The sequence below is a fragment of the Hevea brasiliensis genome, chromosome 16, assembly GCF_030052815.1.
Source record: "Hevea brasiliensis isolate MT/VB/25A 57/8 chromosome 16, ASM3005281v1, whole genome shotgun sequence".
In the NCBI taxonomy this organism is placed as follows: Eukaryota; Viridiplantae; Streptophyta; class Magnoliopsida; order Malpighiales; family Euphorbiaceae; genus Hevea; species Hevea brasiliensis.
In genome coordinates, this window is record NC_079508.1 from 45,221,215 (window position 1) to 45,239,382 (window position 18,168).

Below are 18,168 nucleotides of genomic sequence, written 5' to 3' on the forward strand. Positions count from 1 at the left end.
TTAAATACCATAAATCCAAATGATCTTATATGCTCAGATGCTAAAAATCTAACTAAAACCCACATATATTTTTCAAAAATATTCCACAATCACTAAAAAAATCAACAAATACCATAAAACATCTCCAAATAATTTACTTTCATCATATATTTTTCTTAGAATTTTTTTTCCAATTTTTCTTGTTTAAGAAACACTGTATTTAAGCATTGTAGACTGAGAAATAATAAAAATAATCTTACCCAAAACTTATCTGTGTCACAAAAATTTCAAAAATTTATGAGGAAACCTTTGGAAGTTTAATCATCCCCAAAGCTCGCCGAAGCCACCGCCGGAACCACCGCGCACAGTGGCCTGCAGCCGATTGCCGGCTACATCTGCAGGAACTGGTCACATCAAAATGTTCCTCTCCTCCTCCTGAGTCCATAGGTAGTCTTGGATCGTCGATCCAATGGCTGAATTGTCGAAAATTTAGTAGAAAATTAAAAAAAAAAAGTCAATTTTCTCTCTCCTGGTCGGCACTAGAAATGGCCACCAAATCCGGTGAGGCTAGTCTTATCTGAAAAAGCTCTCTCTTAGGAGTCCATAGCCGCTGGAATCACTCCAATCGGACGTCGGGATTGCCGTATACGAGCATTCAAAGTTTGGGACCCATTTTTTTTCTCTCTCTCTCTCTCTCCTTCTCCCTCCACTGTTGGCCGGATTCTGGGCTGCTGCCGCCGCCACTGGTGACATCGCCGGTGAGTGTGGAGCCGCTTGGGAGCTCGCAGGCCGGTCACCGGAGAAGGGAAGAAGAAGAAGAGAGGGGAGGAGAGGACAGAGAAATTGGGGGGGGGGTGCTCCTCCCGATTTTTGTTTTGAAAAAATTATTTTTTTTTCTTCCACTGCCACACGAAAAGTCACCTCTTCTTTTTTTTTAATATAATAATAATAATATATTTAAAGAAATAATACTTTTTTGGCATAATTTAATGTTCAAAATTCTTTTCAATTGAGTTCTAAATACAATTTTGTGTATAATTAGACAACAAAGAAAATAATGATAATAAATATAGTAATGGTAATTATTATAATATTTATAAAATTAATAACAATTTAATCAAATAATATTATGATAATTGATTTAATATTAATGTATAAAACTAACCATTTCAATTAAAATTAGTCTATTTAATAATTATAAATTAGGTATATACTATTAAATTAATATTTTAATACCATATAAAAATATAAAATTTGTAATTTAAAATTCAGGTTATTACAAATTTTGTGGAAGAAGAAGTTATTAAAGGAGATGGCAATGTCTTGGTCATTAATCAGCTTACCCTAATTTCTTCCTTACACATCCACGCACTTTCATCCAACCACCCATGCTATTTCACCTTGCAAGTTTTATTCTTTGCAAATTAGTATAGAGCATACAATTGAGGTTTTTGATTTATGAATTTGCAATTTTTAAATCAATTGTTCAATTAATGATGCTAAAGATAATGTATTTAAGGTTTTGATTTGTGATTTTGCAATTTGAAAATTCAAGTAATTGAAGTTGACTATTGTGATTGTTATAGGACAATCCATGATGACAAATAGGGGCAAAAAAATAAAAAAAGGAGGTTGTTGGTTGGGTTCAGATTTGCCATTGGGAGGACAAAGAGAGACAGAGTGATCGAGAGAGAGAACAAATTGATTAAGAGATATGAGAGATAAAATAAGGATAAGAAATAAATAGAGACAAAATGAGCGATAAGAAGAAAGAGAACAAGTTTGAAAGGGAGAAGATGCAAAGGAAAGAGATAGAGAACTTTTTTTTTTTTTTTGACAAGTGTCGTCTCAACATAATAAATCTAGAAATCTTTGATAGCAGGGAAAAGAGAGTTTACATACATTAAATCAAAATTAGTTAAATTTTATATTACAAATTAAAGTTTAAATATAATATTATTATAGAACCCTAAATTCAGAAATCCGTTTGAAATTTACTCCATAATTGTATTATCAAATACCCTCTAGTTAAATTAATAATGATTTCTATTTTTATCTGTCAAATTTATTAAGGAAATGATTATTTTTATAAAAATATATTAGTTGTTAAGATATGTACCATAAATAGCTAGGATATGTGTATATGTAGTGATTGTGTGAATATATTTAGATGCTAGAATCGTGGCTATAATTACGTATTTAATTAGAATTGTATTTCCTATTTAGTTATCCTGTACACATTATAAATTGACACCATTGGCTTGAGGGAATAATCAAGCTCTTCAGTCATTCTCAATATTCTTCTTTTGTTCTATTTTCTCACATGGTATTAGAGCCCTCGGTGGGTCTGATTTGAAATCTGAAACAAAGTCCTCATAGGGAGGAACTTTCCCTCTTTTTCTGGTCACTTTCTGGGAGTCCGTGGCTGTCACAGCCTAGCCTAGTGGATTACTCAGTCCAAGATCAGCCTCTCTACTAACTGCCAGTGAAAGACTCCGGTGCACGCGCCTTCATGCTCTTCTACCCGTCGACTCGCCGGCCTCAGGCGACCTCAACCATGCTGGTCCCGTCACCTAGTTCTCACTTTTTTGTCACCACCTCTTCATACAGTAGGCTTTCTGACGTATTTCTGAGCAACATTTCAGTGTGCTTCTCTTGCCAATATGTCTGAGATTGAGGAGTCCTCCAATACAGCCTCCAACACAGGTTCTGAGATTCTCACACCCATATCCAACACAGGTTCTGAGATTCTCAAACTCATATTTTCTTCCATTGGTAATTCACCAGCTATTACTACTGTTAAATTAGTAGAAAGTCAAAATTATATGTCTTAGGCTGCATCAATGGAAATATGGTTTATGGGGCAGGGGTATGATGACAAAATTTGGTTAAAAATGCCATAGATATAGCTTTAACAAATAGAGCTAATTGGACTAAGATTGATGCCCAATTATGTAGTCTCTTATGGCATTCTCTAGACCCAAAATTACTTAATATTTTTCAGTCTTGTAAAATCTGTTGCAAAGTCTGGACTAAGGCGAAAACCTTATATATAAATGATGTGTAGTGCATTTACAAGGTAGTATCAAATATGATTCATTTGTAGCAAAATCAACAAGATATGTCTAGTTATTTGGGACAGGTAGAATTACTGAAAGATGAATTTAATTCTATCATGCCATGTACTAATAATATTTTTGAGCAACAACGGGATAGGTTTTTCATAGTTTTGGCATTGATTGGGCTAAGACCTGACCTTGATTCTGTTAGAGACTAGATATTAACTAGTCCGGTTATTCCCACTCTAGAAGATGTGTTTGCCAGGCTTCTACGCATTTCACTCAATAAGAATAATTTCTTCGGAATTGAATCTTTAGTTTTAGCTGCACAAAGTGGAAACCAATCGAGACAGGGTACTTATCAGAGAGGCAAGGGCAAAAGGCTCCATTGCACTAATTGTGATAAGAGTAATCACACTCGAGACACTTATTGGGCCCTTCATGGTCGACCACCATGCCCCATTTAGTCAAATAATGTGGGCCAATCAACAGCTTATATGGCTCAATCCGGTGAAAATGGTATCCTTCCATTACTTGATGGAAAGTATCAGGTGTCAAATTCTATTCTAGTAACTGGAGCTAATTACAAAGAGTATTCGCAATATCAAACAGCCAAACAGCAATCTTCTAGCAGTGCTTATTCTGGTAATTTCTTTACTTGTCTAACACAGTCTTCGCTCATTGGTCCATGGATCCTAGACTCTGGTGCTTCTAATCATATATCTAGTAACAAAAGTCTTTTCTCATCTCTAGTTTCTCCTCTGGTTTTGTCTAAAGTTACTTTGGCTAATGGTTCACAAACTTTAGGTAAGGGCATAGAAAAAGTAAAAATCTTTCCATCTATTCCTTTAACCACAGTTTTGTTCACTCCAGAATGCCCTTATAATTTAATCTCCATTAGTAAATTGATTAAAAGTATCAATTGTTCTGTCACCTTTATAGCTGACTCTGTTGTTGTGCAGGACCGGAGTACGGAGAAAATGATTAGAGTAGGATGTGAGTCACAAGGGTTGTACCATCTTTCTACTTTAAATTCTCCAATTGCTCTTGCCTCTACCACTTCCGCTGATCTTCTTCACTATCGTCTGGGTCATTCGAGTCTTGCCAAATTGCAAAAATTAGTTCATAGTATTTCTAGTTTATCTTCTTTTGAATGCTAGTCCTGTCAACTTGGAAAACAAAGTCGTGTTTCCTTTCCTGAGTGAGTCAATAATAGGGCTAAGTCCATGTTTGAAATTGTCCATTCAAACATTTAAGGTCCAAGTCGTGTCAGTACAACTTTGGGATTTCATTATTTTGTTACTTTTGTTGATGATTATTCTCGTTGCACTTGGTTATTTTTAATGAAGACTCGTTCTGAATTATTCTCTATATTTCAAAAATTCTCTACTGAAATACGAAATCAATTTGGTGTTTTTATTAAAATACTTAGTAATGACAATGCAAAAAAATATTTGTCTACTCCCTTTACTCATTTCTTATCTTCTCAGGGTATTACTCACCAAATTTCATGTGCTTATACCTCTCAACAAAATGGAGTTGTCAAATGAAAGAATCGTCATCTAGTTGAGACTGCCCGCATTTTACTCATTCACTGTAATGTTTCTCTTTGTTTTTGGGGAGATGCTATTCTTACTGCTTGTTACTTAATTAACCGAATGCCTTCTTCTGTTTTGCAGAATCAGAGTCCTCATTCCATTTTGTTTCCCGACCAAGATGTCCATCAGTTATCCCTGCGTGTATTTGGTTGTATTTGTTTTGTTCATTATCACACTCCTGGCAAAGACAAACTTCAGCCCAAATCAATAAAATGTGTCTTTTTGGGATATTCTAGACTTCAAAATGGTTACAAATGCTATAATCCACTTACAAATAAATACTTTGTGTCAGCTAATGTAACCTTCTTTGAAACATCTCCCTATTTTTCCTCCAACACCGCATTTAAGGTTTTTATTCCCACTGCCCTTACCAGTTCCTACTCTTCCTCCACCACCAATCAGTCCACCATTTCTAAACGTCTACTCACGTCGTCCTCATCCTCCCACTAACACCATTGATGCTACTTTACTTGACATAGGTACAACACTGGCTCCTGGTGACTCTTGCCCTCCTTCATCTTCACCTATCCTAGTCTTGCCTTCAACAGACGATGCTACTTCTCCCATTGCCATCCGAAATGGAATTTGTTCATCTCGAAATCCTCATCCTATTTATAATTTTGTGAGTTATCATCATCTATCTCCTTTCTATTATGCTTTTGTCACCACTTTGTCTAATGTATCTATACCTAAGACTATTAGAGAAGCTTTGGAACATCCAGGATGGTGTAATGCAATGGTTGAAGAGATGACTACTCTTCATAACAATGGCACTTGGGATTTAGTGCCACTACCGAAGGGCAAATCTACTATTGGCTGTCGATGGGTTTATACAGTCAAGGTACGGCCTGATGGCCAGATTAATAGACTTAAAGCTCGCTTTGTTGCAAAGGGCTATACTCAGATATTTGGCCTCGATTACAGTGATACCTTCTCTTCTGTGGCTAAGATTGCCTCAGTTCGCCTTCTTATTTCCTTAGCTGCCATCCATCACTGGCCACTTCATCAACTGAATATCAAAAATGCCCTTTTACATGGCAAGCTAGCTGAGGAAGTTTATATGGAGCAAGCACCAGGGTTTGTTATTCAGGGGGAGTCTGGTTTGGTGTGTCGCCTACGACGTTCTTTATATGGTTTGAAATAATCTCCGAGAGCATAGTTTGGACGGTTTAGTACTGTAGTCCAACAATTTAGAATGTCTTAGAGTGAAGCTAACCATTCAGTATTTTTCCATCATAATGGCCATGATAAATGCATTTATCTTGTTGTTTATATTGATGACATTGTTATTATAGGAAATGATCATGTTGGGATCTCAAAACTCAAACAACACTTGCCCGGTCATTTTCAGACTAAGGATCATGGTAAGCTAAAGTATTTCTTGGGGATTGAAGTGGCACAATTCAAGACAGGTATCGCCATTTCTCAAAGGAAATATGCTTTGGATATACTGACGGAGATGGGCATGTTAGACTGTAGACACGCAGATACTCCTATGGATTCAAATGTCAAACTTTTTCCTGAACAGGAGGAGCCATTGGAGGATCTTGCTAGATACCGGAGATTGGTTGGAAAACTCAATTATCTTACAATCACACGCCCAAATATCTCATTTGTTGTAAGTGTGGTTAGTCAGTTCCTTCAAGCACCATGTAGTAGTCATTGGGATGCAGTTATTTGGATACTCAGATATATTAAAGGGCCTCCAGGACAAGGCCTATTATATGAAGACAGGGGTAATTCATATGCAGATTGGGTAGGTTCTCCTTCAGACAGACGGTTTACTTCAAGATATTGCATTATGATTGGAGGTAATTTAATTTCTTGGAAAAGTAAGAAGCAAGATGTGGTTGCTAGGTCAAGTGCAGAAGCAGAATATCGAGCTATGGCTTTGGCAACTTGTGAACTTATATGGTTGAAACAACTTCTCCAAGAGTTGAAGTATGGGGAACTTAAACAAATGTAACTAATCTGTGACAATCAAGCTGCACTTCATATTGCCTTTAATCCAGTGTTTCATGAGAGAACGAAACATATAGAGGTGGATTATCATTTCATCAGACAAAAGATTGAATCTGAGTGTATTGCCACTAGCTTTGTTAGCTCAAATGACCAATTAGCAGATATCCTGACAAAATCTCTCAGAGGCTCTCGAATTGAATATATTTGTAACAAGCTTGGAGCATATAATTTGTATGCTCCAGCTTGAGGGGGAGTGTTAAGATATGTACCATAAATAGCTAGGATAGGTGTATCTGTAGTGATTGTGTGAATATATTTAGATGCTAAAATCGTGGCTATAATTACGTATCTAATTAAGATTGTATTTCCTATTTAGTTGTCCTGTACAGATTATAAATTGACACCATTGACTTGAGAAAATAATCAAGCTCTTCAATCATTCTCAATCTTCTTCTTCTGTTCTATTTTCTCACACTAGTAATTTATTAAATTAGTCTTTATTTTGATAAAAAGATAAAGCGTAAAATTAAGAAAAAAATAATTAATGCTTATTAATTTTTTAATATGATAAATAATTTTAAATAAAAGTAAAATTTTAATGTGATAAATAAAAATAAATAAATAAATTATTTTTTATAATAAAAAAATAAATTAATCACAATATATTTTGATGGACATGAGATAAAGTAGAGTATCAGGTAAAGTGAAACATTTTGTATCGTACGTTTCAAAGCATTAATTGTGTTGACTTCCTCAATTTCTTTACAGTTTGGCGGTTTTCAAACACATTTGAAAACTTTTCTAAAAGGTATGTTTTAAATAAAAAAGAAATTAAAATTATAGAGATGCTGAATTACTTAGTTAATTATTAACTTAATAAATATAAATTATAAACATAAAATATACACTGAAATCTAATCTAGCCAAGTTCAATTCCCTCTTTAAAATCTAATCTTTTAGGTTCAGTAAGAGAATATTAATTATTTTAAGTTATATTTAATTTAATTATTAAATACAATCATAACCGTTAACTGATAATTGTTATTATTAATCGATAGCTGATAATTAATAATAACTGATTTATATTAAATATTTTATAAAATTATATTTAACTATTACTGTTGATATATGAAATGACTAATAAGGATATATATCATATAATTTATTTTATTATTAAAATAAATATAAAATTATAAATTTATTATATTATATTATATTATTATTAAAATAAATAAATATTAAATTAATATATTATGTCATTTATTATATTATTAAAATAAATATATAATTATTAATTTATTATATTATATTATTTATTTTATTATTAAAATAAGAAAATAATTAAAATTTTTTAAAAAATAATTAAATAATTTTAAAAATATAGATAAAATAATAAAATAATTATTATTGTTGATAAAGAAAAAAATTTATAATTAATTTTAAATTTTTAGATATAAATAAATATTTTATATTTTATATTATTAATAATAAATATTTTAATAAAGTTAAAATGTGTTAATTAATATAATAAAATTATAAATAAAAAAGATAAAAGTATTAATAATATTAAATTTTGAGTTAACTAAAAAAGATAATATAGTTAAAATAAAAAATAAAATCAAATTAATTATCAGTTTTAATTTTTAAAATTTATCAAACATTTATTTATCAAACACTTTAATTCATCTATTTGGATATCTATCAACTCTCAACCGCATTCAATAGTAAACGAAATATTTTCTTAATAATTATTAATTATTTTAATAATTATTAATTATTTTATTAGTAATTAATTATTAAATAATAATAATAATTAATTATTTATATAATAATTTAAAATAAAATATTTAATAAAAATAATTATTAAATTAATAATTAATATAAAAATATTTTATTAATTTTAATTAAAATATTATTTAGATAAATAATTTTTATAAATTAATTTTTAATATTTCAATTAGAATAAAAATAACAATTAAAGAGAGTTAAAATATTTTAAAAAATAGCAAAAAAAAAAAAAAAAAAGCAACATGATATTTGGTCAAGACATATACATTACTGAATGTGAGGTCATCCACTGTAATAGTGGCTGTCTCCACTCTCTCCCATATCTACAGTTACTACCACTTTCTCTCTTTTCAACCTGCAAGAGAGGAGCAAAGACCAAGATCAACAACAGAATCAAATTATTATATATATTTTTTTTTCTTGTTGAATGAAAGTGAGCGGCGCTGGATTGAGATTTGGGAGAACCTTTCTTGCACCCACCTTGAAAAGTTGCCAACTGGCTCGTAAATCCGCCACGTTTCTCTTCTTCTTTAGGCGTTTTCCTTTGACGTGGCAACCATTGGCCACCTCTTCTCCTAAATAAGTACCCCCTTGTGTCTACTCTCTCTGCTCTCTATCTTCATTCGCATGTTCGCTCTTCTAATTCCCTCTTCTTTCAGACATAAAATCAAACACTTACAGCACCTCATTTCCCATCGCCCCCTTTTTGTCTCCGACCACAGGAAGCAAGTGAAATAATGCCAATGCTTGATGCTGTAGAATCCTCCACCAATGGAGACTCATTGGACGGCCCAGATCAATCCACTGATTCTCCTCCAGATGCGCGTGATCTCCCATCTTTAATGTTGTCTTCTTGTTATCCCATTACTCTGAGGGTACACCTTGATTGGACATAACCCCTTGTTTTTTTCTGTGTTTCACCTATGTTGGTCTGCCCGAGTCAAACGTTATTGACTCGGTCTTACTCAGTTTGACTAAGTTTTGACTCTATTTTTTTTATTTATTTTTTTCATGCAGTTCTTCGACGTGTGTTATAGGATGAAAATTGAGAAGAGGCACAAAGGAGGAGGCAGTAGCAATATCAGACGGATTTTAGGTCATGGACCCACTCAATCGAATCAAACACCAACGGCTATGGTTCAAGAACGTATGATTTTGAATGGGATCACTGGCATGGTTTCTCCTGGTGAAATCTTGGCCATTCTTGGTCCATCTGGGAGTGGCAAGTCAACGCTCCTCAATGCGCTTGCAGGTAGACTCCAAGGTCGCGGCTTCACTGGAACTGTAGTCGCCAACAACAAAAAGCTGAGCAAACAAACATCGAAACGCACCGGTTTTGTTACTCAGGACGATATCCTCTACCCTCACCTCACCGTCCGCGAAACCCTAATTTTCTGCTCTTTACTTCGCTTACCGAAATCTCTGTCCAAGAAAGAGAAGACTTCTGTGGTTGAGTCGGTGATATCCGAGCTGGGTTTAAAGAAATGCGAGAACACAATCATTGGCAACAGTTTTATACGTGGGGTCTCCGGTGGGGAAAGAAAGAGAGTGAATATAGCTCATGAGATGCTCATAAACCCTAGTTTGCTCATTCTTGATGAACCCACGTCCGGTTTGGACTCCACTGCAGCGCACAGGCTGGTCTTGACGTTGGGTTCGCTGGCGCAGAAGGGAAAGACCATTGTTACTTCCATGCATCAACCTTCTAGCCGAGTTTACCAGATGTTTAACTCAGTGTTGGTGTTGAGCGAGGGAAGGTGTTTGTATTTTGGCAAAGGAAGTGAGGCCATGGCTTATTTTGAGTCGGTTGGGTTCTCGCTGTCTTTCCCCATGAATCCCGCTGATTTTCTCCTTGATCTCGCTAATGGTACGTACGCTTTAATCGCTGTTTTTGTCTCTGCTATACTTGACTCGTACGACTAGGATTTAATTTTTTTTGTTGGATTTAACCTCTTGCATTATTAGGAGAATAGACGCCACATGTTTGCTTCAATCTCTTATTTTTGGAGATAGAATTTTCCTGATCTAAATTTCACTTAGTTATAGAATTTTCCTGATCTAAATTTCACTTAGTTCTCCATGAAATATAGAGGCTGATCTAAGAATTTCATATTTTGAAAGGTAAGGAAAAAAAAAATACAATTGAACAAGTAGTGGTGGGTAGAGTGTGACGTAGTCCGTGAAGAAGGATTTTATTTATTTATTTATTGCATTATAAAGACAAATTAGTATCAATGTGGGCATGTGGGCAGTATACTTACATGTACTACTTCTCCATACCTTTTCTTGCAAGAATTGAATATCAATATTATAAGCTACTTACCATCTTTAACTCCATGATCTGGTTCATATCCGAATTAAAAGCTTAAAAGTATCTCTGCATACAGTGTCCCATTGGGGATGCATTAAATATTTTCTGCCATACAGCATTAGCTCTAGCTGTAGAACTGGTGCATATGTCTTACTGATTGGGACTTGGCGTTCTTGTTAAGACTTTGGTTTAGAATTTCCTTAGCTCGATCAGGCAAGTGATGGTGGCTTTGGCAGCAGGAAGAGGAGGAAGGTGGTTGTGGTGATGGGTAGTGATTAATTAATTTTTTGGATGAGATGGAAAGTGATGGCACATGTTATTCTGATGGAACTTTAGTGGATAAAAAGTTAATAGAATGTTTATTTTTGCTCTGAGCACGTGTCATCTTTGCTTGGCCTTGACGGTCGTCTCTTTACTGCTTTTTTCTTAACTGGATCAGACTCCTTTTGCTCTGAATTTTCTCCCCATTTACTATTATTTATTTTTCTCTTTCATTAATTCATTTCGATTAATAATTGGGTAGTTGGATTCGAATTTTAGATGCATTATTTTAGAAGACTACTACCATAGTCCAAAAATGACCAGCAAGAAGTCTACTTTTTTCCATAAACTATCACCTTATAGGGACAACCTTTTTTTAGTTTAGACCAAGAAATGTAAGCTTTAGTGTTATTGCTTTTTTCTGTTCATGGGGTGTGACTTAGGGCAACTTAATTTTCTTAATTTAATTTTAAGAGCGAATTAATCTGCACTTAATTAAATTATTCACTGTCCTTTCAATGTTGAGTTTTAGATCTTTGGGTGTTAAAAATATAGAGATTTTACATATGCAATTGCTTTTCAAGTATTTTTCTTTGTTGCATTTTCAAGTATTTTTCCGCATGCTGGAGTGATGTGACCCAAGAAAGATAACCTCTTACTATAAGCAGAAGAGATGCTAAATAGCATGGAGGTTGTGTGGACCCTTCAATCACATTCTTTACACTATAGTAATTAATGAAGGTTTCATGGACTATATGAGATGGAGACAAAAGAAACACATCAAGTTACTTTTGTTGTGATGTTGAGTCCTTATCAACATTGAATTAGAGATGAAATTAATGTTACATTATTAGTTGACTAATGTGTATACTTCCGCCGGTAGTGTTGGTAACTTGGTATGGTCACTAGTCAAGGTGATAGGCTAGCAATGGAGAGTCATTCTTGAGAAGATTCTTACAATATAATAAATACTTCATTTATAGCTAGATAACCATTGAATTCTTAACTTCACCTTTAATTTTGATCTTGGACACCATGATGGCAAGGTGGAGAAAATATTAAATTCATGACGACATTGATCACGTTAGAGATCATGTTTTAGACGTTAATTAACATAAGCACTTGAAAGAAAATTGTCGGTAGACCAATTGGTGTGTCATAAGCCTTGTCTTCATGAGGTTTTTTGGTTTCTTTAATTATTTGTTTATGCCTATTAATAGATAGATACGCAGGTAAAGGAAATCTAGTAATCTACTTCTTTTTTCTTAATCTACATATATAAATAATGGAAGGGAGAGATGTGTTTTGTTTATTTTTGTCAGTATGAGGAAAATATTGGAGTGGAGAATATATATATATATATATATATATATATATATATATATATATATATATATATATATAATTTGTTTTTTAAAATTCAATACAGCTAACATGTATAGTTAAAAGCTATGCAAGTGTCATTAATAATATTCATTTGAATAATTAATTGCTTTTATTTTCTCTCATTTTTTAAAGACGAATATTCTTCCCATAGTTATCCAAACTTTTATTTCGTTGCTTTGTATTATTTTATTAGTCACAATCTGTACCTGTTCATAAATTTTTAGTGCTGAAGTAATGTGCATTTAAATCTGTGTGCTATCCTATGCAATACACGTTTTAAAATTTTGGTCAATTCTATTTAGTTGAATTTATCAATTTGAAAGAACACAATTTGATGATTAACTTCTTTATTCTTAGTTTTTGGTCCATTATTTATGTTAACCAAGTTGATTGGGATGGTTAAATTTGATCAAACTTCTTTTCTTTGTCCCCTAAAACTATTCCCCACTTAGATACAATTTCTTTACTTCTTTCATGGTCAAATTTATTATTCATTGGTCTTCTATCATGGTATCAAATATTGAGAGGACTTTGCTCTTAACATCAATGTGACTTTTGTGGTCATTGGTGACGATATATAGGGTAGATAGTGGCCAACCTCTTTGATCTTTCTGGTGGTGCTAATAGTGATTTTCCTATTCAATCTTTTCATGTGGGTAACACAGAAACTAGTCTGTACGTATCTCTTCTTTATTTGGTCACTTGTCCTTGTTCCATTGGCCAATACATATTTTTCTACTTCCCATTTTTATTCTATATTTTGAAAATTGATGCTGCTGTAACCTTTAAAGGTGTCTTCTTTACCCACTTTCTTCTCTTCAGCTCAGTATATCTTGGAAAGCGGCAAGTGTTGGGATTCTTTGCATTTTCTATAGGAATTCTTCTTACAAAAGTAGCAAAAATGAACTTTGTGGATTTTAATTGATTTTTTTTTTCAAATATCCTAAAAAAATGGAGGGGACAAAAACAAGAAGTGGTGGCCTAAACCTCAGTGGCAGCACCAACATTAGTGGACTTCCACCTTACCACCAAGATTGGTCAGCTTTTGTTAGCTATGTTGTGCTACTCATTACTTGTGCTCTATTTACATTATATCACTAAATCTTTGTCCATTAATCTAACCAACTATTATTTCTTAATCTATGGTGCGCTTCCTACTAAACATTTCTTCCATTTGAATTCTCATATATAATAATAATGACAAATATTTGTTTTTGTTTCATTGCCTTTATGGTCCAATGAAGTTCTCGACAAGTGACAGGTGTCCTTTCTTAGAATTTGATTGGCTGAACATTAGTTTAGTGTTGATATATTCTTAAGATATTTTATGAATAATCCCATACTAATATGACTTCCTTAGTAATAATGCAAGTCCACTCTACCAAGCATTGTCTAAACACTTAACCCTTAATTCACTGTTTTATAATTAAAGATTGCAAGAATGTTGTGTTTCATTCTTATATCCTTGCTGATAATTTAATAATGCAAATCAATTTTAATTAAAAAAGGGGTTGCTTTGCTTCTCCACCTTCCATGTGGTACTATCAGCTAAAAATTTCTTGTTTCGCTTTTGGGTCCCTAATAGTACACTTGAATTATATTGGGGTCCAGCAAAGATAAGGATTTTTCAAATCTTTCTTGCTTTCTTGCTAAATAATCTATGTTTAAATAGTGTTTAAGTAAACATTTACTTGCAAATGTGCACAAATTCTCAGGGAATCATATGTAATTCAAAATTAATTTATTAACACCCTGTTACTTTGATCTCCTAAAGAAGGCATCACATGTGCATGCATGTGTGGTTCCAAGAAGAAAGCCTGTTTATAATTTTACAGATGTACATGATTCTGTAATATTTTATGCCTTCACCACATGAAAATGCATTATATATGTGTGTGTGTATATAAAACTTTCCTTTGCTCTGTCCTCATTCCTGAAGAAATTTAATTCATTCTGGATTGGGGTGGGGGAGGGGGGGAAGGGGGGAGTAGCTTCACAGTACTATAGTTGTGTGTGCCCATTTGCTGTTATGAACTTGCCATTGCACGATTTCTAGGATTTTCATGTTCTTTAATTGTTGATATATAAAGAAAGAAAATTGTCACGAATGCAAATTTTGACCATGACTTGATCTGTATGATATGAATTTCATAGAATGATATTTCAGTTTTTAGGTAGGAACAGAGAGTTTTCTGCTGGGAAGGAGTGTTTTTAATCTCCCTATGGCCAAGAAATTGACGCAATATATACATTTTCTGCTGGGAAATGTTTCATTGCATAATTTAACAGAAATGTTTCACATATAATAGTATTTTAGGTTTGCCGAACTAGCAAATTTTGCGCTATATAGTTTGATTACCATGAGAAATTGAGTATTTGTTATTGTGCATTGAAGTTAAGATTCTCATCTGCAAATAAATTCCATTTTATTCGAGTTCTGTTATTATATGATCAATATTAAGCAAAATGATTCCTTAAAACAGATTTATAATAGCGTCTTGCTTAATTATCTTATGCAGGTGTTTGCCAAATTGATGGTGTAAGCGAAAGAGATAAGCTGAACATAAAGCAATCTCTAATTGCCTCTTACAACAGTGTGTTAGCCCCAAAGGTAAAAGCTGCCTGCATGGAGACCACCATTACTTCAACAAAAGGGACAAGCTTATTTGGAAGCCATTCTTCCAAAGGAAGTAGATGCTGCAACAGAATTGGCTTTGCCACATGGTTCAACCAATTCACCATTCTTCTTCAAAGAAGCCTCAAAGAAAGAAAGCATGAATCATTCAATACTCTTAGAGTCTTCCAAGTAATCACAGCTGCATTATTAGCTGGTCTAATGTGGTGGCACTCAGATTTTCGTGACATTCAGGATCGATTAGGTCTCCTCTTTTTCATGTCAATCTTCTGGGGAGTCTTCCCTTCTTTTAACTCTGTGTTCGCCTTCCCACAAGATAGAGCTATCTTCATGAAGGAAAGAGCCTCGGGTATGTACACTCTTTCTTCTTATTTCATGTCACGAATAGTCGGAGACTTGCCAATGGAGCTCATTCTCCCCACGATTTTTCTTGCCATGGCTTATTGGATGGCTGGATTAAAACCTGAATTGGTTGCTTTTCTCTTGACTCTACTGGTTCTGCTCGGCTACGTGCTCGTCTCTCAGGGGCTTGGCCTTGCCTTAGGAGCCGCTATAATGGATGCTAAGCAAGCTTCTACTATAGTAACAGTAACAATGCTAGCATTTGTTTTAACAGGAGGATTTTATGTGCATAAGGTACCATCTTGTATGGCTTGGATCAAGTACATTTCAACTACATATTACAGCTATAGGCTACTTATTAGTGTCCAGTATGGTGAAGGGAAGCAAATTTCATCAATTTTGGGTTGCTCCTACCATGGAATTAGTGACAAAGCAAGCTGCAAATTCCTGGAAGAAGATGTTAGAGGACAGATTAGTCCTGGAATTTCTGTTAGTGTCCTAATATTGATGTTTGTGGGGTATAGATTATTGGCTTACCTCGCATTGAGGAGGATCAAAGCTTGATCATTTGTGTTATTTAACCAAAAGGGGTTCTTGTTCTTCTGCAGATATATTATCACAGGACCTCTTCTAACTGTAATTCTTGAAAGGAAGAAACAAATGTAAGAAAGATGGAGCTTCTTCATGCTTGGTGTAGAAGCTAATGGTTCGAGTCTAGGAGCCGCTTTGTTTTTAGTTGGAGAAATGGATTCACACTAAATGTAAATTAAAAAAAAAAAAAAAATATATATATATATATATATATATATATATATATATATATATATTCAAGACCGGTTTGCGGCTAGCAAATGTAAAAGATCGAGCCAGCAAGCATAGTCCTTTGCAGTTGTACCATGTTATATCTAATTTTTACTTGCTAATATTGTTCAATGTTTTTCTGCATATTAATCAAAACGACCCTTTAGAGAAACCTCATAAGGGAATTTATGGCTGATGTCAATTCTGCATTTAGAGAAGTTTCTGATCTCACCAACATCATGTTAATTAACTGTAATTCGGGCCATGGCAGACGAGCATTGACTGAAGAGGTAAGTTCACAAAAGTCTCAAACTGCACTCAATCTTCCAAAACGCATGCAAACAGGCTCTGCAAACTACAAAACTGGAATAATGTGAATCACTTAAATTTGATGAATCCGAGTTTAAATTTTTAAGAATGATAGGTTGATTTTCTTTAGAATATATACGATGCTTATATGGTTTTATTTATTACAGACGTTAAAAAGGTGCTTATGCGACTTGCAATTGCAAGAATCACAAATTGCTTCTATTTAGTAAATATTCTAGTGACGAGTAGCTATTTTCCAGATGCTAGAATCAGCTCTATCTCGCATGCTTGAAGGACGCTATGTAGCTGAAACGATTTCAGATTCTTTTGGAACTGACTATCTTGAGGTACATGCCAAATTTTGGGGTCATATACAGATGCTTCTAAGGAAAATGCTCTCTGCAAATACAAATAGATCTTCAACTACTGTCCAACTGACCTCAGAATCTAACAGGCCTGATATTGGAAAGCTCAGGAAGCTCTACAACATGTCCTTGAAGTCTAGAGATTATATTTCAGTCGGTTACATACTATGAACCTTTTTGGTTGTGGACTTAATAATCTGACACTTGCATCTGCAATTTGTGGATTCCATCCTGTAATATTTTCATCGAATACAAAAGGTAATACAGCATTGTGTAATTGAAGACTGCTTGCTGCCTTTTGTTGTAGACTGAGATTATCAAGCTTCTACACCAACCAGTGGACATTGCAAGTTGTATTTTGCATTCATAGCCAGTGGACTGAGGTACTATGCCATCCGAGTTTGTTGTCCAATGTGGCAATTATACAGCAAGCGGTCTTCTGAAATATTGGACATTGCAAGGAGTATTTTGCATTTTGCATTAGTCTTCTATTATATAGCAAGCAGTCTTCAACCAGTGGACTGAGGTAATATTGCATTCTCAAGCTTTAAAACTCAGCCAGTGGACATTATCAAGTTTTTGTTGAGGGGATGGAAAATTGGAAAACTTTAACTGCATTGTTTTTTTACATTTGCTCCAATTGGGCTATTGAAGCTTACAATAGTTATTGAATGATGAAGAGATCTTGTAAAAACACCTTCAAATGGAGAAGCTACATCATCTAATAACATTGTGTCTACATCAAATTCAAAAGCTACATTGTAAGAGAATATATATATCTGATGCTTCAAATGTTAGTCGATTGTTGTTTGCTATGTTTGTTGGAATCTTTATTGGTATGTCTTTATCCAAGAACAATTGAATATTGAAATGAAATTATCAATGGCCACCTTTATTGTTTTTCAATTGTTTAAAAGTTGAGTTTAAATGATAACGAATGAAAACAAGTTTGGAAATAGAGTGTTGATAGAAAATGATAACATTACAATCTCAATTTAAACAAACAAAAAGGAAATTACAGTGATGTTATCTAAAACTTTAATCATAGATGATGTTCATCAACAAGCAAAAAGATCAACCAAACCAAAATACATCTTCCCCGAATTTCTTTATCATTCTCCTTGACAGATTCTTCATTTCTCCCCTAATATCAAGCTGCTGTTCTCTTGTTGTTTTGTACATTTTCTCTTATGATCCTTGTTTGAGTTTGTATATTTTCATCATCATTATCATCATCTTCATTCGATGCATCAATATTTATGTTGTGATTGGAATCATTGGCTCCATCATCCTAGTTAACAAAATCTAACTTTTAATTCTCAAGACACTTCCATATGCTCCAATCTTAAAACACTTTCCATTGCCATGTCTG

General features: G+C 33.8%; 1 protein-coding gene and 1 pseudogene across 1 annotated transcript; both read left to right on the forward strand.

The window, feature by feature from the left end:
- Positions 1–3,535: 3,535 nt before the first annotated feature.
- On the forward strand, positions 3,536–6,873 carry LOC131174631 (uncharacterized; annotated as a pseudogene).
- Positions 6,874–8,689: 1,816 nt separating this feature from the next.
- LOC110635278 (ABC transporter G family member 25-like) lies at positions 8,690–16,318 on the forward strand. The gene is made up of 3 exons (XM_021784562.2): positions 8,690–9,261; positions 9,404–10,253; positions 14,864–16,318. Exons 1-3 carry the CDS (start codon positions 9,124–9,126, stop codon positions 15,883–15,885), a joined length of 2,010 nt encoding a protein of 669 aa, XP_021640254.2. The 5' UTR covers positions 8,690–9,123; the 3' UTR covers positions 15,886–16,318.
- Positions 16,319–18,168: the final 1,850 nt, after the last annotated feature.